At 47.2% G+C, this 25,930-nt stretch overlaps 3 protein-coding genes across 3 annotated transcripts in view; 2 read left to right on the top strand and 1 right to left on the bottom strand.

Annotated features, from left to right (window-relative positions):
- Positions 1 to 13,696, top strand: part of lrpprc (leucine-rich pentatricopeptide repeat containing) — a 34,245-nt gene extending 20,549 nt beyond the window's left edge. Inside the window, exons 25-38 of the mRNA XM_061286052.1 lie at positions 466 to 572; positions 2,980 to 3,048; positions 3,117 to 3,207; positions 3,398 to 3,540; positions 4,659 to 4,782; positions 5,330 to 5,456; positions 7,053 to 7,141; positions 7,216 to 7,420; positions 8,285 to 8,412; positions 8,491 to 8,606; positions 10,590 to 10,664; positions 10,742 to 10,826; positions 11,717 to 11,859; positions 13,313 to 13,696. Coding sequence (XP_061142036.1) covers positions 466 to 572; positions 2,980 to 3,048; positions 3,117 to 3,207; positions 3,398 to 3,540; positions 4,659 to 4,782; positions 5,330 to 5,456; positions 7,053 to 7,141; positions 7,216 to 7,420; positions 8,285 to 8,412; positions 8,491 to 8,606; positions 10,590 to 10,664; positions 10,742 to 10,826; positions 11,717 to 11,859; positions 13,313 to 13,384 — 1,574 coding nt within the window. The 3' untranslated portion in view covers positions 13,385 to 13,696. The remainder of the gene's footprint in view (positions 1 to 465; positions 573 to 2,979; positions 3,049 to 3,116; positions 3,208 to 3,397; positions 3,541 to 4,658; positions 4,783 to 5,329; positions 5,457 to 7,052; positions 7,142 to 7,215; positions 7,421 to 8,284; positions 8,413 to 8,490; positions 8,607 to 10,589; positions 10,665 to 10,741; positions 10,827 to 11,716; positions 11,860 to 13,312) is intronic.
- Positions 13,697 to 14,074: 378 nt separating this feature from the next.
- Positions 14,075 to 18,185, bottom strand: abcg8 (ATP-binding cassette, sub-family G (WHITE), member 8). The gene is made up of 12 exons (XM_061286096.1): positions 18,106 to 18,185; positions 17,877 to 17,963; positions 17,653 to 17,800; positions 17,342 to 17,580; positions 17,139 to 17,271; positions 16,683 to 16,952; positions 16,455 to 16,605; positions 15,889 to 16,181; positions 15,524 to 15,600; positions 14,885 to 15,152; positions 14,681 to 14,808; positions 14,075 to 14,424 (listed from the first exon to the last, which is right to left on the bottom strand). The coding sequence occupies exons 1-12, from the start codon at positions 18,148 to 18,150 to the stop codon at positions 14,287 to 14,289; spliced, it is 1,977 nt and encodes a 658-aa protein (XP_061142080.1). The 5' UTR covers positions 18,151 to 18,185; the 3' UTR covers positions 14,075 to 14,286.
- On the top strand, positions 17,568 to 24,418 carry abcg5 (ATP-binding cassette, sub-family G (WHITE), member 5). The gene is made up of 14 exons (XM_061286059.1): positions 17,568 to 18,620; positions 18,944 to 19,065; positions 19,170 to 19,306; positions 19,921 to 20,019; positions 20,760 to 20,892; positions 21,272 to 21,411; positions 21,650 to 21,779; positions 21,847 to 22,060; positions 22,320 to 22,525; positions 23,273 to 23,411; positions 23,500 to 23,573; positions 23,634 to 23,745; positions 23,902 to 24,014; positions 24,093 to 24,418. The coding sequence occupies exons 1-14, from the start codon at positions 18,463 to 18,465 to the stop codon at positions 24,275 to 24,277; spliced, it is 1,962 nt and encodes a 653-aa protein (XP_061142043.1). The 5' UTR covers positions 17,568 to 18,462; the 3' UTR covers positions 24,278 to 24,418.
- The last annotated feature ends 1,512 nt before the right edge of the window (positions 24,419 to 25,930 follow it).

The raw sequence follows: 25,930 nt of genomic DNA, 5'->3' as shown, positions 1-25,930 counted from the left end.
CGCTCTTGCATTCGCCAAAAACTCCTCCACCCTCACGTGACCTCAAAAAGAGGTGACTGACCCCACCGGAAATGAATGCGATGAAAAGCAGGAGACTTTAAAAAAAAAAAAAGAAAAACATAAAATGGCTCTTCAAATGTTCTTGACCCGTGTGGGCCTTTTTTGGAGCTGCTCATGTCGCAAAGGGCAGGCCAAACACTGCACGCCGTGAACTATTTGGACTTTTTGTCTGGCTTTTCCCCTCCCTAGTCCATTCAGAGTTTATTTGCGCAGTCCGAATATACAGAATCACGAGTTTTCCCCCTCCGTCTCTGCTGAATACGCTGTCAGCTGCAGGCCAGCGATAGTGGGTGAAAAGCCCAGCAGCCGTTTTGCGAGAGGGCTTCATTCAGGCTTTCGTGCCCGCGTGCCAAATAGCAGAAACAAAATGTCGTCTTTATATTTTTCTCTTCATCCCGCCTGCAGCCATGGACGTGGTGAGCCAAGAGCGCGGAGAGATGACCATGCTCTACGCCCTGTTCTTCGGCTTCTTGCAGACGGGCCGCTACCGCGAAGCTCGCAAGATCATTGAGGTAATCAAGTCCAAAAATACATCAGTTGAACAAATAGACCATTTTAATTCCCAAAAGCGGTTTCTCTACTTTATTGCTGTCCCCACTATGACCTAAATATACACGATGAAGCCCGTAGCCGACTGTAAAAGTGAGGCGAGGCGGGCCGATCAGCGGTGAGTGACACACGGATGAACTGCGTGCTCACAAGCTGGGTATCAGCACAGGGAGATTGACGAATAAACAGATCAGGACATGAGACATCGGAGGGAACAAGGCCATTAGGTTGGCCAAACAGATTGAAGAATGTCCCCCGGCCGCTAAAAGAGGGATTTGGGCCTCTTGAGGATTTCACGACCCTCCCAAGTGCTATCAACGTGTTATTGTGTCTGCGCTGCCCTTATCCGGTTTACAACAGTGTCGGCGAAATGCCATCTCTGTGTGTGTGTGTGTGTGTGTGTGTGTGTGTGTGCGTGTGGGGGGGGGGGCAAAGCCCCACTAAAGATTGCAGATGAACACACAAGCTATCAAGCATGTTGGTGTCAGACATGGGTTTGAACTGTCAGATGAGCTCACACACACACACACACACACACACACACACACGCTTACCATATGTCAGGCTGAAGGTTCATCACAGTCCCTCAGAGGGTATTGCCACATGCAGCACAGTAAATAATACAGTGGCTAGGCTCCGCCCACTTGAAGAGTCACCAGAGGGAGCCGTGTACTGTCGAACCTCGGATTTCGACGCTAATTCGTGATGACTTCTCGGTCCACTTCGATTGAAAGGGTGATTAGTGGTTAGATTGTGTTCCCCACAGTCAAGCGCTTCCGGGTTTGAATCTCAGCTCAACTCCACAGGCCCCAGCTCCTCCGCCATGATGCTCTTTATATTTTTTCGTGTAATTTACAAATGAATTAACACACATTGGCACGTACCTACTCGTGATGAGGTTTCCAAATCTCTGGTCAGGCGACCGCACCGCTCTGCTGTCAACGATCTTATCTCTCCTACTCGAGGCGATAATGGAAAGTTGTGTTCCAGTCATTAAAGCAATAAAAGTCAGACGCACGCATAGAAGCACGCAAAAGCGAGCGCAGAGAAGGTGTTAAGTGGCCGTCCCCGTGAGTACCGGCCGGCCGGCCGGCTGGCTGGCCCTCTTTAGGCTGTGTTTGCTATAATTGGCAGCTGATTAATCACAGCTAATTAAATGTAATGATAGAGAAAGGTGGCCAATTTTGTGCTAAATGCTCCTGCTTATGTTGGACATTGTCATGTGGCGTGTTGTGTGTGTGTGCGTGTGGTCAAGGTTAGGTTGCATTGCTAAAGAGCAGTGAGTCATTACGTGTTAGCGAGACAGGTCCAGCCGTGCTCACGTGTGTGTGTGTGCGTGGTTTAAGTGGTCAGGGTGATTAAAGGAATTAAAACATTACAGTGGGAAGTGAGATGGTGCTTCACATGTTCTGGACACACATTGTCGCTCCACTTGTTTAGATCCGCAACTAAGACAAGTAAGGACAGGAACAAAATAAAATAAATAAATACAAAGAAAACATGTTGCCTTTTCAAAGTGAATTACAGATTAGGGCTCCGAGGCCTGAGGGATTCCAAACGAAGCGTGTGTTTGCATGTGGAGACTGCCAAACAAAATAAAAAGGAATCGGAAGGGAGGGAAAGATGGGAACACTTGCACTGGGCTTTGCTCTCTAAGAAGATTAGAGCGGCTGAGGGAGAGAGTGAGTGCGACACATTTTAATTTGTCCCTTTGGCTGCTTGGGTAAGCGCATAATGCCTCTGCCTGCCTGGGAGGGAGAGAGAGGCGGGAGGGAAGGGGGGGGATTTGTAGGAAAAGGCTGGGATTGAAAGAGATTGGCAGAGGGAGCAGCAGTTCAGGATGAAGCCTGCCAGTCTTTTCTTGACGGGGCTCCCATCAAAAAGGCCAAGCGGGGATTGAGCGCCGTTCATCCCCTCCCTCCTTCAGATCAACTTTCTGGCTCACTTTTTTTTTTTTTTTACCCCCCACCCCGCTGCTCTCAGATTACCACCGAGCGAGAGGGACATTTCGCCATCCTAGTCTTATTCAGATTGTGTGCAGGCCCCAAGAGACGAACGGATGAAATCCTGATCTGTGTTCTTTGCTCATAATCACCTCATCACTCCACGGAGCAGACTAAATCTGCGCTATCAATTTATGTCAACCCGCATTTGACAACCCGTTGCAACATTTCAAGATCCTTTTGACCTGCCGATCCACTCCATAAAGAAGTGGACTCAAAACACGAATCATAATGTGTCACTGTCAAACAAACAAAAATGTCTGATCATTGAAATCTTATTTGCTGGCAGCAGGAATGGAATTGCAGTTTGCGACAATGCCTTAACGGAAATTATTCCCAATTTTCTCCCGTTGTGTCGCCCTCCTAGACCCCGGGGCTGAGGGCCAGGCCGGGGCGGCTGCAGTGGTACGCTGACAAATGCATCGGCAACCATCATGTAAGCTCGTCGCCAACGCGCCGCATCACGCCTCCACAAGACAAAACGCACATTCTCCCTGCGCTTAGATGGAGGCCCTGGAGCAGATGGTGGACATGACCTCCAAGTTGTTTGAGTGCGACCGGGACGAGATGTACAGTTACCTCCTCCGTCTCTGCAGTGAGTCCCTCTTCTGTTTGTTTTTTTTCTTGGGTGTGATTGCAACCGTGCTGATTGGGCCCATTAAAGCTGATTGTCAGTTCATTCCAAGTTCTTATGTGCATGACGGCATCAGTACACGAGTCAATTGATCGGATGAGTGCCTTGATTGCCCTCAAATGGAGTTGTCGCATTGCCGCCCTTCTACCAGAGGAGACCAACGACTGGCAGAAGGCCGAGGCTGTGTGGACCAAGATCCAGGAGGAGAACGTCATTCCCCGCGAGAGGACGCTGCGACTGCTGGCCGATGTCCTCAAGAGCAATGGCCAGGAAGTGCCCTTTGAGGTGCCCGAGGTAACGAAATAGCCCACGCATCCGGCTAACTGTTATTGCCAAGAATAACAGCCGGAAGGCTCCTGTTGGGGAAAGGAGTCGATGGAGCAGAGAAATCTTGACACTCCCAAGAGCACTGCAGTAACTTAAAAACGCCTGAGGTCCAATACCACACTTAAGCAGCCAAGTCCGACACTCATTTCAAAGGCAAAAGGAAACAAACAAGCCGAGCATCTCTATCGCCACATTCCCGTGCACGTCGCCATCGCTCCAGTGTCAAGCCGTGAAGTTGAATAATTAGCAGCCGGCAAACTGGATCACTTAAAGAGCATGTTGACCTCGCCCCCTCTTGTATATATCAAGAGAGCCCCTTAAAATATGGCAGGGGAGCAGGGAGGGGTTGAAACCCTCTTATCAAGTGCTCTGTGTGCCCCCGCCACGCTCCACTTTTTTAAGCCTCTGTTCATTACATGAAGCAGAGCAAACTGGATTGCGCTGTGGTCAATCAGAGCGGCTGGATGCTGAAAGGAATTACAGTTGCCCCCGCGTGTGTGTTTGTTTGTGTGTGTGCAAATCTTTAATTAAGCCAGCAGCTAAATGCCCCCATATGGCTTGCCCGCTTGCTCTTGTATGTGCATGAAATCGGTCTTAAAAGACCAAATTAAGACGATTTGGGACAACAACGCGAGCCAGGGGAGGCTTTACCATTTGCTGAATATTTCTCCTCTTCCTCCTTGTGCACCAAGCTTTGACGAGACAAGAAGTGATCGCTGTTGCCCCAGGCGATGAACTAGGTGACCCAAGGGGCTCTCTGAGTTGACGTCCCCGCTCCCCGCACTTTTAACATGTACGCGTCTCTTTGACCCCCCCACCCCCTAGTCTCTCCCCTCTGGTGCCAGCCCTAATTTGCCCCCAGCCAATACAGCTTAACCCCCTCCCCTCGCTGCTACACGGGTGAGCAAGCATCGAGGGGCCCTAGCCTGGCCTGGCCTGTCCTGGCCACCCCACATCACACACACACACACACACACACACACACACTATGTGCAGCAACTTGTTAGAGCCAGGAGAGCGTTTGCAGTGTTGTGATGGAAACATCAGCTTGGGTTTGAGATGGTGTGTGTGTTTGTGTCTTACAGACTTGGTTCCAACAAGCCGCCAACACACAGCAGGTCAAAACAGAAGCGGCCCCCAGAAGTGTGGAAAGTGACGCCCAGTATCAAATGCGACTTCTGGCCCTCTGCAAGAAGGATAAAGCCAACGGTAAGACGCTGGAGGTCGAGATTTAATGAAGCCCGGAAGTTACTTTGATCGCAATGAGAGTGAAAATGGAAGGCTTTGCTTCATGACCAATTTCTTGAGAGTTGATGAATGTTAATGGGAGAATGCTGGGTAGGCAAAAAAAAGATGAAGTCTTAATGGGTCACTGTTTCTCAAATAGGTACTACGTGAGGCCACAACAGCACAAGCCATGCAATTCTAAAAAAACTAATTTAACTTATTGAAGGTCTCAAAACTTTTGACCCCACGCATTTTTAAGAAAGTCAAGAAGTTCAAACACGGTAGAAAAGTTCAAGTGAAAACTCTTGAGTAGATTCAATACAAATGTACAAAATTCAGATGGCCAACTCCTGCCTAATCTTTGTATGAAAAAACATTAATGGTTGCTTATTTAATGTACACTCAACAAAATTATGCCAAGTCAGAATCTTGAACTATAACACACTGTAGTTAAATTACATAATCAAATTGATGTTGAGGACTGAGGAGTGAGAATTCGCCACAAATCTGCTCTTGCTGTCACCGCCAGAGGCCTACAAACTGTTGATGGAAGCCGACAAACAGGGCATGGCTTTGGGCCCCGCCTCCTACGACCACGTCATTCGCTCCCTGCTGGCCGGAGGAGCTCTGGAGGACGCCATGGCCGTCAAGGACGTGTAAGTGGCCTCGCCGCAGTGATGTCAAATGTGGCGCTTTCCTTTCTTTGAAGTCACCAAAGAGGTTTTGTTTGTGTTCCGCACAAGTTGTGGGACTTGAGCCAAGCCATTAAATTTTGGTGCACATCCAAGAGACTATGCTTATGAATAGGAGATGAATCTTAATGACAAAATCCCAGCAAGGCCAAATCATCCGTCCAGTGCCGTTGTAGTTTCTTGCAGATTTCTTTCCACATGCAGAATCGAAAGCAGTGTCGCCGATATGGCCTATGGGTACTACCAAGCTGCTTTTTTTCCTTTTTCTTTTTTTTTTAATTTAAAATCTGTCCTTCAGAGGAAACCAAAGAAGCACTTATCACGCAATGCTATTTTTATGGGCCTACATGATTCTTCCTCTCATGTTATAAGAAATAATGGCAGCGCTTTAAGACCCGCCGGCGCGATAACACAGCTTCGCTCTCGTTGACGGGCTTCCTGGCACCGCGGGAAAGATTACTTGTATTTTGTCTTATTTGATCCGCGCTCGCGCTGAGGAGCGGAATGAGCTGAGAGCATAGTCGGGCTGGGGAAGATGATAATGGTGAGATAAAAAGAGCTAAGTGGGGGGAAAAAGGAAAAGGCGAGCATGTCGAGATTTAATCGGCAAGGAGGTTAATGAAGACGCTATAGGCACTCGTTCTTCTGCGTTTGTTTAGAGGCAATCTGGACAGAATTGAGTAGCGAGGGGGGGAGTCTTCCAGCCAGATTAAGGGATTGAGGCTGTGCTGATGAGGGAGATGGTGGAGTCATTGGCTGAAGTGCAAATATGCCTGCAAGGCAAAGCATGTGTGTGCGCGCACGCGCGAGAGAGCCTCTTGAGGTTCTCTCACCCGATAAGAGTAATTCCGAGCACAGCGGCCCCGTTCCCGCTGCGATCCCGGGCGCCGCGTGGCCCCTGGTGTCGCTGCGGCGATAACGACTGCCCGGCCCGATGCTCAATTGAGCGCAGGGATTAATCCGCTTGCAGGCCTCTCATCATAAATCAGAGTCTGATTGAGGTTTTGGTGGCACGATAATTTGGCAGAGCCTTCATCTGCAAAACGACACCTGGACCACATACGCCGCTCGGCGCAAAACGTCTCGTTGGCGCTGCCGTCGCTCGAGCCCTTCGTGTCTGTATTATTGCCGTAAGAGGCTCAGACGTGCCCTCCATCATTGAGCTTGCATTCTCTCTACTTTGTCTTCAGGATTAGTTCTGTTGTTTTTTTTTCCTTTCTAAATGCGATGCCGCATAATGTTGCAAAGTTCAGAAACACTGCAGAGATATTAACCGGCTCGCGCCGGTTTAGAAAAGAAAAAAAAAAAAAAAATTTGCTTTCAGTGGCGACAAATCCCTGTCCCTTGTCATGCTGAAAGCCAACGGGCATCTCGGTTTGGTCCACTTAAGAGCGATAAATCTCCATCTGGAGCACAGTTGTCAATATTTATGAGAATGTTGTTCTCGTATCCCGCTAGGGAAGGCCTGAAGGTCAAAATTATCTAGTCATCTATGGCAGCTATGTCTTCAGTTCATAGAAATGATCAAACATTGCAAACTATCCTCATTCTCTATTTTAGCGCCCAGTCTCGGGTGCCCAACTTCCAGCTGAGCGACACTGCCAACAGCCTGCTCGTGGTGACGCACAGCAAGCGCGGCCAGACTGAAGGTAGCGTGGATACGCACAGCGCGTACACAAAGTCAACCAGAACACAACGTGGGGTCTGATTTCTCACCAATCAGACGCCATGGAGACGTTCAAGCGGATGCTGCACCAGGACCACGTGCCCTCGCAGCTGGCCGTCACCAGGCTGGTGCAGGCCCTCGGCAGCCAAGGCGACGTGGCGGCAATTAGCGAGGTGCAATCGCTCATGGAGGGTCTCGGCACCAGCCTCAACGTGTCCGCCATGTTGTTCACCAACAACACGGCCCTGGCTCACATCAAGCGGTAAGCCCCGACATTGCGACTTTGAATTCACAAATGGGAGTCTCCACGTTGAAAAAGTTCTGCAACTTATTTAGCCAAATGCGGCCCATCAAACAAGGAGCAATAGTTTTAGCACGTTAGCGCCAGGCAAGTGCGTGACGAGACTCGTTATGACACACTCTTAGCATAAAAAGCTTACTTAGCAAGCAAGCAGAACGTCCAGAACAAATGGACGAGCATAATAGGATTATTCATGGCTTCCTTTTGATGTAGTGAAAACAGCCATCCTCCACTGCCCCCTCAAACAACAGCGGACAAAATAGAAACGGCGTCGCGCATCAAAGTTTCATCACGCCACTTGCCGCATTAGCGCCAAGTCTGCAGCGCGGCAGAAAGTGAAAGAAACAACGAGACGGGCTCACGCCCGGGTGGCCATCGTTTGCGTGGCCCTGTCAGCTTGAACCTTGACCTCGGTGAGCGCCGCCCTGAGCCGCTCTGACACGCGCGGCCCCGCTGCGCCTGAGTCGAGCTGACTGCTTAAGAGCCCGGGTGGGGAAGCCGGAAAGCAGAGCGAACTGCATTTAGCGGGGCTCCCGCTGAATTATTCAGACGGTCCCGGTCGCAACAATCAGGGTGGATATGCTCAGCCACCTCTGGACACTTGCGCACGCCGCTGCTGTTAAATATTCATTGCCATGGCGATTGCGGAAGGGGGGGGGTAAAGTAAAGTGTACTCGCCAGGCCAGGTTGCCAGATTGAGTTGGCCGATATCTGTAGAGCTTTGGATTTTCACGGTTTTGTGCACCAACGATTCACTGAGCTGCAGAAGTTAAGGGGAAAAAAAGGCAATATCTTTCTGACGTGAATTCTTGTTTTTGTCCTCAGGGACGATTTGGAGTCAGCCGTTGAGATGCTGGAGGAACTTTACATCAGTCCGGACAGCAAAGGCCACAGCATGGCCTTTGTCTTCCGGAAGGTTTTGGAGGAAAACAATGACAAAGCCGTCGACAAGCGTAAGGCACACGACACCCGAGTGGCGTGCAATTAAAAAAAAAAAGGGACTTTGACCAAAGGTGCCCGTTGTGTTGCAGTGAGCGCCATGGCTGAGCGGCTTGCCAACCACTTTGCCTGTTATAGACCGGCTTCAGACCTGTTCCTGACCCTTCTGGACTTGGGCAAAGTGGAAGATGCCAAGTTCATGCTTGCTGTAAGTGTTGCCACACGTATATCAAGTGCTATGTAAGCGGAGTACCTCAGGGCTTTTGTCATTCTCTCACCGTCTATGTCCTTTCCTATCATGACTGCGATTTGAACGACAAAATGTTCCACATTTCTCCATCGTTATTTTTTAACTTCTTGACTCTTGTGAAGAGGAGTCCCTCAGGGCTGTGTTCTGGGGCTCCAGTCGTTTGTTCTATTCGAGATCTCTTTCTACACTAGATTTCTAGGCCTCGCCTCCCCGCTTCGACACTCCACAGCCATGTGATGGCAATTAAAATTCACAGCAGAAGCAAAATGGAAAGAGCTAATGTTTTTAGTCCATCACAATTCCTTGGTGCCTCTGTCCAGTCATCAAAGTCTCGCGACGGCCGGATGCATTCAGCCGCCACAGGTTTTGACTAATTTATCCAGCCTTTTGCATTTGCGTCCCACGGCGTCTGCTTCTCCGTGGTCGACCGCCTCAGACTTCTACTTCACTTATTTAGGCGCAGTTCATGCCTTACAGCTCAATGGCTTCGCCGCGAGCTCTGGGAAATGAATATGGAGACGCTAGATGGCCGGAGCAGACGGTGACGGATGGCCGAGAAAGAGTCGATAAACGGGTGCTGAATTGAAGAGACTCACAGCAATTACTTCTCGCTCACTCGCTTGCCGAAAGATCACCCCACTCAGGCGTTTGCTTGCATGTGCGACTTAAGTGCCTGCTAATGAAAAGATGTTTCACGGAGCGCTGCACGTCATCACTATTTCAACAGAAATATACTACTTTTTATTTTATTATATTTGCAACACTTTTTTCCTACACATTTTACACGTAAAAATCAAGCAGCACATCTTGAAAATGAACGTTAAAATGATTTCATTCATTCAAGAAACTAGAAGGCACTCAAAATGAGGGTGATTTCATCACGTCTGCTCCTATTTTATTTTTTTGCAGACATCTATCTGGGGTGCTATTTCTTTTCAATCATTGAACAGCTTCATCTGACATGATGGGCTTTAATGAACGCTCTCCCCCTTCATCACTAATTCAACCCAAACTATGGATGAGGTTCCATCCAGACCTTATATGTATCCCTGGACAGAGTTCCGATATGCAGCAGCGTGTGGTTTGACCCTCGATTGCAATTTCTCAACGTAATCATGTTATGTGAATGTTTGCAACAAAAACGGTTGTTTGCAATACAAAAATCCATCTTTACATTTTTAGCTCAATGCACCAAGGCCAATTACAAATTGGAATAGTACATTTTGACTTATTGGTCAGATGCTAACTATTGTAGCGGTGCTCACCGAGAATGGCGTAACGACATAACCTGTGTGAAAGGTTTTCATCCGCCGTCCCTCACGTATAACCTCTTAAGGCCTTGCCGGAGCAAAGCAAGCGCGGCCGTCCCATCACACAGTAAAGCAAAAAACTCCGAAAAGCTTTTAAGTAGAGGGGCACCACGCACAATACGAGCCTATTAAGAAAGGCGGCGTGCGGCCGCGTGGGGGGCAGGCGTCGAGTCGTTAAGAAGTACAAGCAGGAACACGTGTAAGTAGAGAGGAAGGGTGAGACGTTCCCCCGGAGCAGCTGCAGCTTTTAGGAGCGGTCGGGTCGCGCAGGGGACCGAGGACAAAATGAATAGATAAAGAAATCAAAGGCCAGGGATGGAACCCAAGTGCACCACGTGGCTCTAATTGCCCGATTGTACTCTCGTTCAGAAGCACATACGCATGCAGACGTGAAATTCACGCAGGGCCGTGTTGTGTAAGAATGTACGCATTTGACATGTCTCAGGATCCGTTCGGATTAAGGAAGAAGGATTTATGTCACACGTCTCATCTCTGTCCATGCACTTAAGTCTTTAAGATTAATCCAAGGCTGGCAACTCAAGGCCTTTATTGATTAGTTTGGATTTGTGTTAAAGGCATCACAAGTCTCCTCTTAAACGATATTTCCTTCATTTTCCATCTCTCGCTGCAGAGGGTGAACGCCTTGGCCCAGCAGAAGGAAACAATGGTATCCTTCCTGGCGCAAGTGTCTCGGCGGCCAGGACAGGTTCGGTCCCGTTTTGTTCTTTATTTCTTTTTGTCGTTAGCCTGGAAATGGCGCAACCTGTCCCTTTCCTTTGTTAGGTTGGCAAAATCCAGACCCTGCTGAGTCTGATCCCCGACTTTACTGAGAAGGAAGTGCTGTACCCTTACTTGATGAAGTGTCACGGTAAGAGCCGCACCGTGCCATATTTGTGCCTTATTAATGTTTGAAGATATTGATTCATATCAGGGCTCAATGTTTGTAAATGTTTGCTTTAGCGTTATCCCGGTCCCCAACCCAGACAATAATGGATGTTCATTTAAATGTATGTGTGCCGAAGCACAGTACGAAGACAAGCTGGGCTTCTTGAAGAACACATGTCGGCTAATGAGTTAGCCGTCCTGCTTAGCCTAGCGTGCTAATCGCTACACGAGCTGCCACTCAGCACTTCTTTGTCTTACACGCCGAGTGTCCAAAGGCGAGCGGACATGACTATTTCATTAGCATTAGCCAGCTGCTCAAAGGGGCCGTGCGTCAGCGCACTTGCGTTAGCGCACTTGGGTTCCCTCTTCATTTCTCAGTAGACATAACCTGCTTATTTCTTCTTGGAAGGAAAGAAACGGAGGAAGATAAACGCTAAACATTATTGGACATGACGTTTATTTTGATGCTGCTTATGGGGACAAAATGAGCCCTTTGCTCGCTGAAGTGATATTTAATGATGACTCTGATGTGCTTTACGCGGTTCCTCCATGCTTGCCATTCTTTCTCGTACTTAACTCAAGGTTCATAAAGTGCCGCATATATGGCTAAAGTGCTTTTGAAGTGCTTGAACTTGGAGCAACCAAGGTCTGCTAATGGCTTTTGCTTCCAAGTTTCATTGAGAAATAGTTTTTTAATTCATTTTGATATAATACTTGAATTGCGACGACGTTCTTTTTAATTAATATCCCCGCAGCAAAAATGTGAGTTGCTTGAAAGCTTGGAAATCCATCTTGAAAGTTGAATTTGACTTTAACAAGGTGTCAAAAGCCTTGTTAAGTAAATGTACGAGTCACGCTTTCTCCAAATGGCAGCCGCGGACAAAGACCTGGCATCGGCCAAGGCGTTGCACAAGCGCATGCAGGAGGAGGGACTGGTCGTGGATGAGCTGTCACTCAAGCGGCTGGCTGTCTTATATCGCCAGGCGGGAGAAACGGCACCCTTCCCTGAGCCCTCCGTGAGTCCCGCCGCTGCATCGCAACTCCACAGTCAACACCAAATCATTTGTTTGATTAGAAAAAACAAAAATACTCAAAGAATAATTTCATCCAAGTATTTTTGATTACCGTTTTTTCCCATGTATAATGCGCAAAATGTAACTAACTTATTGTCCTAAAATCTGGGGTGCGCATTATACATGTTTTTTTTTTTTTTTTTTTTTTTAATCCGGATATGATACGGAGGGCGCCATTACAGATGCGCTTTCTTCTCTAATGTTCACTTCAAACACGCTCCATACGAACACAATGCTCTCATATCAGACGCTTGCTCGCTCACCTGCTCGTTTGCTGTCACAATGTACCCTACACAAATCCGAAACATTTCTTCGCTATCGGGTTTGCTAGCGCATGCGCCGTGCTACTGACCGGCAGAATAACATCCGGTTGTTCCCAAAGATGATCTTTTTTCTGAAATAATTTTACGTTCACGGACTTAAGTAGGAGTCAAAATTCGGGTGCGTATTATACATGGGTACAGGCTTTTTTCCAGCATCAACATGCCATTTTTAGGGTGCGTATTATACATGGGGGCGCATTATACATGGAAAAAAAACGGTAATTGAATTTGAAATGACATTTACATGTTCAATAAAAAGAATCTAACTGCCCATTCACCAAGCTACGTCAATGTAGAAAACAATCTCTTTCAAAATATTTAATTAGCAAAGCAGACAATGAAATTTGTCTTCAAAACGCACTGAAAAGTTCTGCTTTAAAATGAGCCACGGAGCACTTTGAGCGCAAATGGGACGGCAGCAGAGTGATGACACGGGGCCCCTTTATCGCTTTGAGATGGTATCAATGAGTGCTGTCTGGCTATTTCTGCTACTTTGGAGCCTTTTAGCACTTGACACATGATGTAAGTAGCCGAGGGCCTATTTTCGGAAACCGCGTTTTGTATATACGTACACTCAGAAGGCTCTCATGAGGCCCCCGGAGGCAGGTGGGCCGGCAGCCCGACTCACCTGTGGGATGAAGGTAAGAGAGGCTCTTGTATTATTCAACATCCGTCAGCAGAGTGAAGTGACGTGCTCGGCCTTCGGGAGGTAGAAAACGGCACGGTCATCCTGGTTTACAAATTCCAGTGCGGGACATTGATTTGACATTTGCTCACGGAACAAATTAAGTTCCGAAAACTTCCATCCATTCAGCCAAACAAGAACAAAACACATAACCATACCTGGTGTGGCTCAAAACACTGATTAATTAACAAGAGGTCGTCTATGTGTGTGTGTACGTGTGTCAAATCCTTTCTTTGTGTTTTAATGGGGATTTAAAGATGAAAGGAGACAACCTGTTTGGAGAGTGGAAGCTATTTAAACGCACCCAGGAGAGCGCACTCACTCGCGCACGCACGTCACCTGAGTGCCATTTTGGGTTTAATGCCAACCTGTCTGTCTTCCTCCACAGGAGTCATTCAAGTTCTACGCCGACAAATTGAAAGAGAGGACGACAGTCAAAGCTCAACCCGAGGACAACTAAAGCCCTAACCCTGTCCCCCCCTTTGTCGTCATCCTCCATTTTGATTTCTTTTTTTCTTTTTTTTTTTACACAATGTAAGTGGTGTTCCGCTATCTTGCCCTCTGCTATCCACATGACTGTGATGACTGTGTACAGAAGTATTTATGCTAATAAATAATGTTAGGAACCCACATGTTGTGTTATCAGTGCTGTGTAGAGGGAGTGAGCGTGCAAAAAAAGACATTAGTTGCTCATTTTTATCATCTAATAACTGGATACCACTTTTCCTTTATGTTTTGTATTTACCATAGTTAATAAAAGCTGATGTCATCATCCTGTGTTTGGAGTATTAGAAATCCAAAATAATTTTGATGATTAAAAATGATCATATGATATTACTGTGAATTTGGCATTTAATATGAAATTTTGATTTCCCTACTCAAAATTAGATTTTAAAGTCTAAACATGACTAAAAATAAAAACAGATCAACTACATGATAGTTATTTGACTGAATGCTTTACTGTTTTGGCCTAATATACAATGGATACATTGACATGTGTCTTCTGCTTACAAAACCAATTTTATACAATATTCAACATACAATCTTTTTATGTTATGGCATTTACCTTCATTTCTTTACACATATTTTATATTGACACATGTTCAGTACAAGCATTGTTAAGCTTAATAACTAGCAAATATTACCCCCCTCCCCTCACCGCCTTCACGTCCACATTCCTGCGGTGCTCTGCTGCCATCCAGCAGCAGACTGCGGAACCCCACAATGACGGAAAAAACAAGGTAATCGTTTCATTTTGCTGTTTTGCATCATAATTTTTTGTCTTTATTAAAAGCATTTTCGTGATTATCTTCCACAGGGGGGTCAAACTTTGCTGAGGTGAGGTGATAATGAGGATCACATTCACCAGTCTTGACTGGATTTCTGCTTGATGAATTTGAGGCAGATGTAGTAGAGCACCATGAAGACCAAGCACACGGCCAGCAGCACCAGGTAGCACGAGTACAGAGGGTACTGGTTCATGTTCATCATCTTTACCACCTGAGCACACACACACACATATTTCTTCCTCATTGTAAAATATTTGCAATTTGTGAATGGTAAATTAACACTTGAATTATGATTGCAATGGGAGTTTATTTTACTTTATTTATTTAATAATTGTTGATTATTTTGTTCTCCCATGTTTCAACAATTGTGTCTCTCCTTTACCGCATGTGTGGGCATCACACCATTCATCATCATTTGTGGTACAATAAATTATTTCTTTCTGCTATTGCAAATGTGTTTGACTTGCATTTATTCCATCCACGTCCAGGGTGAAGTTGCCGACGCTGATGGCGTATCTGTTTCCTCTGAACTGCACGAGCAGAAGCCCCTGGAAGCCCCAACGCATGAAAGAGGCGTGAGAGAGCCACGACGCCACTGGAACAGGTGAGAAGCAATTTTACAAATGTCGTCCAACCCGGCCGAGTCGACCCGACACGGCGCGTCGGCTCACCCAGCCACATGTTCTCCAGGCTGATGACGAAGCCCCCCGTCAGGTAGAACACGGTGAAGAGCGAGTTGCCCATGAAGGCGGAGGTCTGCAGAGTAGGCAGCGCTGCGGCCACGAAGAGCGCCATGGCTCGGCTGCAGTAGACCATCAGCCAAACCAGCAGGAAATTGAGCAGGAAGCGCTCCGGGGCCTCATTCAGGCCCGCCAACCAGTAGATGGGCAGCGCGTACACCAGGGTGAACACGCAGTGCTCAGGTAACTCCCCCAACACCTGCAGCCACAAACCAGGCTCATCGAAATCCTGTCATAGTCGACTGCGGGCACAATGCAAAATCCTTACGGAGCCACCTTTGCATAGCAATTGATAGCAAAATATTTGAAAGTATCTTGAAAAATATTAGACAATCTACAAATTGGTGACTCCACAGGTATCTTAAAAAAGTAACAGTCACTTCAACGATGATATGATTTTGAACGTATCTTCATTTTCTTTACTGATTACTTGATTTTACAAGTTACTTTAGTAGTAAGTCAACGGCATCTCCTTGAGGTGACAATCATGCAACGCTTTGGCAGAGTACAGAAACCGTGGAACCAACATGGAGCAAGGCTGCCCCTTTGTGGCGGTTTGATGCGCCATACCTTTGCAAAGAAGTAGGAAGTGACGGAGTACATGCCATCCTCTAGCTCGTGGTAGAGCATGGCCCTCTCTGCATGACCTACAAAAAAAACATTTGCTCAGAACTTGAAACGTGTTCGACTTGCGCTAGCACCGCCTATCAACTAGCTGAGCAACGTGATCTCTCAAAATCTTTGTGTCATTCGTGAAGCATTCCGAGATTTGATGATGGACTTTGGTTTCAAGTCCTGCTGGCTGTTTCAGTCATTATCTGTACACTTAATCAACTTCACCATCTTTTGATTGAGCGCCATCATCGTTGATAACGTATATGACTTGGCCTTGAACTGTGAACTTAGTCGGGCGTTTGATAGAAAAGAACTCTCACATTTAGCTATGACGTCCAGCACCACAGCAAAGGGCGTGAGCGCTCCAATCATGTAGAGCAGGGCCACGCTGTCCTGAATGGACAGAGGCTGCTCTCCAGCGCCGTAGTACAGGAAGCCCACCAGCAGGGACATGAGCAGGGCCTCCAGGCCGTGGACCAGCACGGTAACCAGGTCTCGGTAGTCGTTGTACATGTGGCGCCTGATGAGGATGGCAAACTGCTGGAGGCCCGGTAGTCTGTCTCTCACTTTAGGGATAACGTCGTCTTCCGTCCTGCCGGGCTGCGAGGAGCTGCTGCAAACCGAGAACCAAAAAATATATTATTTTAATAATATTATTTCATGCTGTTATGCTAACATATTGCAACCTAATTGCAAGATAGCAAAAAGAGTGGGAAGCAAATTATTTGAAAATTCCCACCCTGAAGTCAGGTACCATTTCCAATCCTTGCTGATCAAATGCTAACATTTAGCATGTTAGCAGTTGCTACATAGCAACTTGTCCCCCTTATTTCTAATAGGAGCAATGAAGGTTGATAAATTGCTAACATGCTAAGTACGAAGCAACCTCTCAGAGTGCATCAGGGCCGTGCCGCTCTTCCACATGTGGTCGTCTGTGTCCCCGACCCGTTCCGAAAACTGCTCCGCCAACATCCGGGCCCGCTCCAGACACTGGGCCTCTTGCTCGGGACTACGGCGGTCTATACTGATCAGGTCCACTAGCGTGCCAAAAAACAACCTTGTCAGATATCTTCTACGTGCGTGGTAACAAGGCGAAGAACCCTTGAGGTCATACCGTAGAAATCAGAAGGATTGCAGTACCGAGGGCACGGGTGGCCCAGCGCTGTGAAGTAGGGCACCATTTCCCGGGCGGCACCGCAGTACACGGCCGAGCCTGACGACAGTAAGACCACCAGGTCGAAGAGCTGGAAGATGTCTGAGCGAGGCTGGTGGACTGACAGCAGAACAAGACGGTTCCCCCGGGCCAGGCGGGACAGCGTGATGACCAGGTTGTGAGCCGTGAAGCTGTCCAGACCCGACGTGGGCTCATCCAGAATCAAAATACCTGCAACACAAAATGGTTGGTTTGGGGGTAACTGGAGAGAGTCCAGAGCTTTGGGAGCTTAAGATCAGGGGATGCTTTGAGAATAATTGTCAATTTCTGTCTATGTGAAGCCCTTTGAGACTGCTTGTGATTTAGGGCTATACAAATAAACTTGACTTGACTTGACTTGACAGAGGGTGTTCTAACCTGGGTTCCAGAGGAGTTGGACCGCTATGCTGACCCGCCTCCGCTCCCCCCCAGAAATCCCTCTCACGTAGTCGTTTCCCACCCTGGTGTGGGCACACTGCCTCAGTCGCAGCTCGGCGATGACGTCGTCCACCTGAGGAGAGGAACATCTTTTTGGAACCTGACGATCTAATGCAGGCCTTGGTCGACCCCGGCGGCGTTACCCTCTGGTCCCGCTGGGCCTGCGTGAAGTGCGTGGGCAGCCTGAGTTTGGCCACAAAGGCGAGCGTCTCGCGCACGGTCAGGTGAGGAAGGAGGCGGTCGTCCTGCCGCACGTGAGCAATGCTCTTCTTTACCAGCTGAGGCGTGTTGGGGCGACCGTTAATCAGAATGTGGCCGGACGTCACGCCGCCGCTCTCGTCCCGACACGTGATGATGTCCAGCAGTGACGTTTTGCCGCAGCCTGCGTCGGCGCAACCGCATGTTGATCACGACTCACTTAAAAGCTGTCTCTGAATCTCTTAAGTGTTTTTACCCGAGCTCCCGATGACAGCTAGCATCTGGCCGCTGCGGACGCGCAGGCTCAGTTTGTTGATGGCCGTCTGCTTGTCACCTTTCACCTCCCACGGCAGCTTGAACTCTGACAGTTTCTCATACCAGGGAATCTGCGCCGCTGTGTCCACCTGGTGTCAACACACACACACACACTTGCTTGGAGGCTGCATGCTATGTGCTGGCCGTGTCCAAGTTGTCACCCACCTCATAGTGCAGGTTGTTGACTTCCAGCTGGTTGCAGTCCCCGCTGTACGTGAAGTAGAGGCTGCTGTCCTCCTCTGATGAGAACAACTGATTACAAAAAAAGTACCCTTAGTCCTCCTCGCTCCTTCCAAGCCTACTTGAGTTTTGTGTCTTGCTGTCATGACTGAGTCAAATCCATGCAGCAGGTAAACCATTCTTAAAACTTCACAAGCATAAAACGAGAACTGACCTGCGGTGATCCGTTAGTGTGAGTCAAGCTACTATTTGTGTCCATGATGACGCTAGACGACACTTGTCGGGTCAGATGGTCATCTCACCCCCGTGCGCACCTCCTCTCTTTTTCTTGATGTTCTTTTTTCCAGATTTCCTCTGCGTCTCCGTGTCCGCTCCGGGAAAAGTCTCCTATGAAATGATGTGCCGTCACATTAGCTGCTGCGTTCCAGGAGAAGCTGCCCGCCTCCCCGTCCACTTTATGCGAGTCTGGATCAAAGTTCCCTGAGATAAGGCCACATGCCCCAGTCTCGTGTTTATGGCTTTCTCCTGTTAGTGTGCGGGGAGCTGGAGCTCATGTGGATGCGGGCTGAAGATGAGCGGACAGTACTCGATGAAGCCGAAGAGTCCCGGCTTGGACAGCGAGGTCCAAGAGTCCTTCAAGTTTGTGTCGGAAGTCGAGGAGGACGGCGGAGATGAGACTGCCGAGCCTCGGTGCAGCCTCAGTGCCAGCAATATCACCTACACAGTCAGGTGGGACCTTTGGAACCGTAGTCAAGTTCTAATACTGGTTGTCAAAGCCCTGGTGTGAATCTCGTTTCGCCCACAATGGGGTTGTTTGACTCCAGGTCTTGAGTCCTAATCCTTGTTGTAACCCTTGTTTTGGTTGTCTAACTCTGTGTTCACACCCACAACAGCGCAAATGCTGATTCCTAACCATGCACAACTGCAAAAATACCAAAAAAGAAGAAAGGAAAAAGCGACACATGGGCACAGTTAGGCCTTGTTTTAGACTTGGCCCAGGTTCCAAAATGTGTTGCATTATGTTCCTTGTGTGGACATTTGTTTCTTTGCAGCGAGCGCATTGGCCCCTGGTGGAACCTGCCCTCCTACAGGAAGCGACGAACTCGGCAGATCCTCAACAACGTCTCCTTCCATGTGGACAGCGGGCAGATTATGGGCATCCTGGGTAACTCAGGTAGGCTGCCAGCTGTTGTCCTGTTTTGGCGTCGGGTTCCCTGAAACTGCAACAATTGCCCCCGAAGTCTGGCGTTTTAGCTTGAGTGTGAGTATTTTGCACAGGTTCCGGAAAGACCACCTTGCTGGACGCCATCTCGGGAAGAATCGGCAACTCCGGAAGCCTGTCGGGTGATGTCTTCGTCAACGGCAGAAAACTGGCGAGAGAAGAGTACCAGGACTGCTTCTCCTACGTGCTGCAGGTGACACCCGCAATGCCAACAATTGTTGCTGTTTGCCTTGGCAAACTCCAGGAAGAAAGTCTTGCAAAAGCTTTGTCAGTACTTGGATGAACTTTTTTTTTTTCCTGCTCCGTGGCCTCCTCATGCTCCTAATCCATCAGTGAGAGGTGCTCAAGTGTATCCGAAGCCTGAATTAAAAACAGTGGCTTAAAACAGCCCCTTTCAAATTATCTCCCCGCTGGCTGATAACACGCCCATGCACACACATTTGTAGGTCCAGGCTAAGCCTTGCCATTAACTTTGTCTGCTAAGCTGCAGATGAGGAGCTGATATGGGCACCTGATATTCAAGTCATTCGCAGGAGAGACTCTGCCGAGGAATGCAATTGGACGGCGTGTTAATTGAGGTTCAAGCAGTGTCTGCGTGTGTGTCATTGTCAAGTGCGTTTCAGCGTGCGTTGGAAAGTTTCAGTCTTCCCATGTTTTAGCATCAACGCAGTCTTCACCGCGTGTCAACACAGTTGTCAACACACAGGCTTCATAGTCGCTACGTCTTTACTACGCATCAACATAGAGCCAAAAAAAAAAGATTGATATGTACGAGAAATATTCAATATGTTTTGTTTGCGCTACCAGAGCGACAACCTGCTGAGTTATCTGACGGTGGAGGAGACTTTGACCTACACGGCCCAACTGGCGCTCAGAAAGCACTCGGCCAAAGACATCCAAAACAAGGTGAGACCCAACATGAGCACATTTTGCAGAGGCACATTATAAAAAATGCTTATAAAAAAAAATAAACATATTGCATGTTATTTATTTAATTAATAAAAACTTTGTATGATGCAATAAACGTGAATGCATTAAAACACTAAAATGATTACTGAATTTTTTTTCAAATATGTCAATAAGCATGAGTACCGTTTTTTTCCATGTATAATGCGCCCCCATGTATAATACGCACCCTAAAAATGGCCTGTCGATGCTGGAAAAAAGCCTGTACCCATGTATAATACGCACCCAGATTTTGACTCCTACTTAAATCCGTAAATGTAAAGTTATTTCAGAAAAAAGATAATCTTTGGGAACAACCGGATGTTATTCTGCCGGTCAGTATCACTGCGCATGCGCTAGCAAACTCGATAGCGAAGAAATGTTTCGGATTTGTGTAGGGTGCATTGTGACAGCAAACGAGCAGGTGATCGAGCAAGCGTCTGATACGAGAGCATTGTGTTCGTATGGAGCGTGTTTGAAGTGAACAGCTGAGAAGAAAGCGCATCTGTAATGGCGGCCTCCGTATGATATCCGGATTAAAAATAAAATAAAAAATTGTATCCATGTATAATGCGCACCCCAGATTTTAGGATAATAAATTAATTAAATCTTGCGCATTATACATGGAAAATAACGGTAATTTGGTGATACAATTTTAAGTCATCATGATACTCCATTGTTGGTGTGCAACGCCTTTCAAGGTGTCAGCGGTGATGGCCGAGCTGAGTCTGAGCCACGTGGCCCGCAGTGTGATCGGCGGCCGCGTTTTCCCGGGAATCTCCGGAGGCGAGAGGAGGAGGGTCTCCATCGCCGGCCAGCTGCTTCAGGACCCCCGTAAGTCTACGGAGGATGATGGAGGAGAAAGTAACGTCTGCTGTTATCAAACCACCATGAGAACGAGAGTGACAGCTCATGGCTTGTTTTATCAGGTCTGCGCAACTCCGCTGAGGACTGAGGCTCTTGTCCTCATCATTCGGGATAGAATGACTGCACACACACACACACACACACACACACACACACACACGGACCTTGAGGAGTTCCCATTGGCTTCCTCTCCAATCAAGCAGAAAATGAATTAATCTCCGTTTAATTGCACTTTGAGAGACAATCTTTTAATTGTCCTCATTAGACTAATTAAGTCCTAAATAAGTGGGAGCTTATCTGCACTGAGTTTTCAAGTTTTAAGCGAGCACGATGTCCTCATCGGCAGGAGTGATCCTATTGGACGAGCCCACCACGGGGCTGGACAGCATGACGGCCAATCAGATCGTGGTACTGTTGGCCCAGCTGGCCCGCAGGAACCGTATCGTGATCGTCACCATCCACCAGCCTCGCTCCGAACTCTTCACGGTAAAAACACACTGGCAATTAATGGGAAAGGATTTCAATATCGAGGTTGCACGTTTGATTCCCTGCTTCCGCAAATATTGGTCCCATTTTGATTCCTTCATAAGCCTTTAAGAGGTGGGGCCTGCGAGGATAGCGATGACATCCCACTCACTTAGTTGCCTGATGTGGCTGCCACTATGATTTATTATCATTTGGACTTGGAGGAGGTCATTTTCTTGGTTGTATTTTGTTTTTGCAGGTGTTCAGCAGGATTGCACTGATGAGTCGTGGCGAGTTAGTTTTCTGCGGCCAACCTGACCAGATGGTGGACTTCTTCAGCTGCTGCGGGTACGAGTGTCCAGAATACTGCAACCCCTTCGACATCTACGGTACGCGTCCCACTTGAGTCCAAAAAGCGAATGCCCCATCCGTGACGTGCCGCCCCTTCCGAAACAGTGGACTTGACGTCGGTGGACACGCGCAACAGCGAGCGCGAGGCGGCCACCTTCGGCCGCATGCGCGACATCACCTGCTCCTACCAAAAGTCGGCCATCTTCGGGTGTATGCTGGCCAGGACGCAGGAGAGCCTGGGCGCCCGCTGCAAGACCGCCATCCCCTTCAAGAGCAAAGAGTCTCCCACAGGCTCCGCCAAGCTGACCGTGCTCCTCAGGTCACCCAAATTTGCCTTGTGGGGTCATCACGTCAGCTAAACTAATAAAGATTAGCATGCTATGTTTCACGATTAATCGCAAAAGATTATCGGATTAATTAGTTCAAAAATGTAATCGGCACTAACAATGAAAAGGAATTCATGCAAATTTTAAAAACAATTAAATGTGAACAATAACTATAACTAGAAATTTTTATCATAAAATAATTGGCAAAAAATAACTGGTGACAATGTATAATGTTCTTTTTCCTTTCCTTAGGCGGACCATGCGTAACCTGTCGAGAGACCGAATGGGGGTCCTGATGCGGCTGTCTCAGAACCTGATCTACGGCCTCTTCGTGGCCTTCTTTGTCACGCGTTTGGACGACGACGTGGCGAAAGGCGCTGTGCAGGACCGCATCGGCATCATCTACCAGTGCGTCGGCGCCTCGCCCTACACCGGGATGCTCAACGCCGTTGCTCTCTGTGAGTAACGCCACCAGAACAACATCCCTGGCCGTGACTTTTGTTACTTGTTCCTAGACACAGTCTGAATCGAGCTCCACCCCTGATTCAGAAGCTGTGATTTTATGAATGCATCTCTTGACGCTTTCTGAGCAGATGTGAGGCGTAACTTGAGATCAGCGACCACCCTCAGTTCCTTTCAATTAAGCTACAAACCGCCACTTTCTATACGGAAGTGTTTCTCCACTGGCCGTTATCTGCGTGTGCGTTACGTGAGACGGTGTGCGCGCTACACAAGGTTCATTTTTTATGACAGGACGCGTGAACTGAAGTAACCTCAAATGTTCATGTCACAACACTGGGAAAGACACTTAGTCAGCGTTTAACGTTTTTAACACAATTTCAAAAGGCAAAAGTTACGTATTGTTAAAATAATGGCCTTTTGTTTGTCAAAATGAGCCAATTACAGTAGTGATTGCCTTATATTTATTAATCGTTTCATTTCAGGGGTAGAATTGATTGATCGGTTGAATGAAATCTTTTGTCAAAATATGACCAAGGTCAGAGTTTCCTGTGCTGGTGCCTGATCAATCCGATAAGAGTCAATAAAAGATGCTTTATTAACACTTAAACGGCCAGAGGAGAACGGGGTGGACATGACATGACACTGACCTCAGAGCAATGAGATAACAAGTGACCCTTGTGTATAATAATAATTATAAGAATAATAATGAGAAGAAGAAGGTGACGATCCGACGACGTTTGCAGTTCCCGCCCTGCGAGCCATCGGCGACCAGGAGAGTCAGGATGGCTTGTACAGCAAGTGGCAGATGTTTCTGGCCTATGTGTTCCACATCCTGCCCTTCAGCGTCGTCAGCGTGCTCATCTTCACCTCCTTCCTTTACTGGTACGCCATGTTGCTCGCTTGGCTCACTCCAAGAAAAAGACGCTCTATCGCCACGACTATGGGTTGCCGAATCCTTTTTTATTTTCAGGACGGTGGGAATGCACGCGGAGATATGGCGCTTCGCCTGCTTCACAGCGGTCGTGACGGTCCCTCACATCACAGGTGCTCAGGGCTCGGCTCGAGCGCGTTGTAACTTTGCCGTCATTGTTGTGCGTCTTCCAGGTGAACTGCTGACGGTGGTCCTGCTAGGTGTGGTCCAGGACCCCAACATGGTCAACACTGGAGTGGCCCTGCTCAACATCGCCGGGATCCTACTGGGCTCCGGATTCCTACGGTTGATAGTTACAATACGTTTGCTTCAAGCTTGGTTTCGTGTGTGTTTAGTTTAGATTGGTTTGGTTTTGTTTTTTTAATTTGTGAGAGGTTTTTCTGGGGTGGATGAATTTATTTTCAGTCTGTGCAAATGTTGAGATACTATTGGTGTGAACAGAAGCATGGCACAGATGCCGACGGTGTTCCAGTGGCTGAGCTACCTGACGTTCCAGAAGTACAGCTGCGAGCTGCTGATTGTCACTGAGTTCCACGGGCTTCACTTTACCTGCAGTAAGCTCCAGTTTGACATTTAACCCCAGTGGATGTCTCCCTCGCTCACGTGAAGTGGCGCTGCCCGTTTGTCTGCAGACAACTCCAGTTTTCTGCCAAGAAGCTGCCTGATCACGCAGGGTGACCAAATTGTGGACGAAGGCTACCCTGGCGCCGTGGGGCGCTACACGCTTGACTTTGTGCTGCTCTACTCTTTCCTGCCCGCCCTCCTACTGCTGGGCATGGTCACATTCAAGATCCGAGACAGACTGGTGCTCCATTGACGTCGCTCGGCCACACCTGCTGAGCTTAATGCAACAATGCAGCCCACAAAAAGAGTAGCATTCATGATTGATCAATTTTGACAGACTATATCAATAAGTGGTATTATAAGCAACATAAGCTGTATGTACTCTGTCAAGAATTATTTGTTCATTATCCATATGTTTTTTAAATATGATTGCAGTAAACGATGGTTTGCAACCACAGCTCATTTATGTATTTAATTTAGTACTGTTTAACAAATTTGTGCTGTACTCAATTTGATGTAATTTCTCTGTTAATCACTAAATGGCGGCAAACTTTTATCCTAGTTGTGGGGGTGGCCATCACCTAGCTTCGTCCTGGCATAAAACACGCACTAATATTACACACTGATAACAGTGTTTATTGCACACAAGACCGTCAGTAACCGTGGGTTTGACTTTATGACGTCATCAGACAAAAGTAAGGGATTAAGGAAAAGTGCCATTAAATTTAAGAATTTGACTTTCCAAAGAGGCCACATATTTAAATAAATCGTACTAATGTCGCGTTTTGAAAATTCTTGCGATAACAAGAAGCCACTGGTGCATTCTGGGACATGTAGTATCTGCGGTGTGTATATTTCCGTGGTTGCCTTGGCAACAAGAGTAACCGGTATCTCATCACCTCGTGCCAAATAGCCTCAATGAGACTGTTAAGGGAACCATTTAATGAGTAGAAGCCAATGAATTGTTTCACGTTCACGAAGGGTCATCATAACGTTGCAGCTGTCGTGGTGCATTCTTGGAGGTCTATTACCTGCTACCATCGATTGTTTTTAATTAAATTTAATCTTCAGGATCCAATACAATTATTTCGTATCTTTACTTTTTAGTAACAAAAAAATAATAATGATCAGTATTACAGTTTTCTTGACGGGGACCCTCTGATGGCATTTTGGCGGGTATTTGAGGTCAGAGTTTAAAAGTCAAGGCTTTTGTCACTTGGGATGGTCGCCAACAGCATGAGCTTGCCACAGTATGTATTAACGTTTTTTTCTTTTGTTTGTTTTTTAGCAACGTTAAGTTACCAAATTGTCTTGTATAGTGTATACAATGTAATTATGTGCTCATAAAACTGTGAGGTATTGGCTCCCTATTCTAAAGAGCAGATTATGTGTTTCTACCCTAACGTCCACAGTGAGGCGATATTTGTCTGTTTTTGTACTGGAACTGACACTGACGTAATACAGTATCTGACAAAAGTGAGTACATCCCTCTCATTTCAGCAATGTTTTAATTATATCTTCTCATGGGACAACACTGAAGAAATGACATTTTGATCCAATGTTAAGTAGTCACTGTAGAGTTTGGCTAGCAAAGTAAATGTATTGTTACTTCAAAGTAACTCAAAATAGAACGATGAATGTGTAAAATGCTGGCAACAAAAGTGAATACACCCCAACTGAAAATCTCAAAATTAAGCCAAAATTGGGACCAATTAGGCATTTTTCCTCCCTGTGTAATGCGACTAGTTAGTGTAACAAGGTGTTAGGTGTAATTGGGGATTAGGTGTATTAAATTACCGTAATTTTCGGACTATAAATCGCGGGTTTTTTCATAGTTTGGGTGGGGGAGCGATTTATACTCAGGAGCGACTTACATATATATATATATATATATATATATGTTCTT

This window comes from Syngnathus typhle, linkage group LG8, assembly GCF_033458585.1.
Source record: "Syngnathus typhle isolate RoL2023-S1 ecotype Sweden linkage group LG8, RoL_Styp_1.0, whole genome shotgun sequence".
In the NCBI taxonomy this organism is placed as follows: Eukaryota; Metazoa; Chordata; class Actinopteri; order Syngnathiformes; family Syngnathidae; genus Syngnathus; species Syngnathus typhle.
The sequence above is the reverse complement of the archived record's forward strand: the minus strand, read 5'-3'. Positions and strand labels throughout refer to the sequence as shown.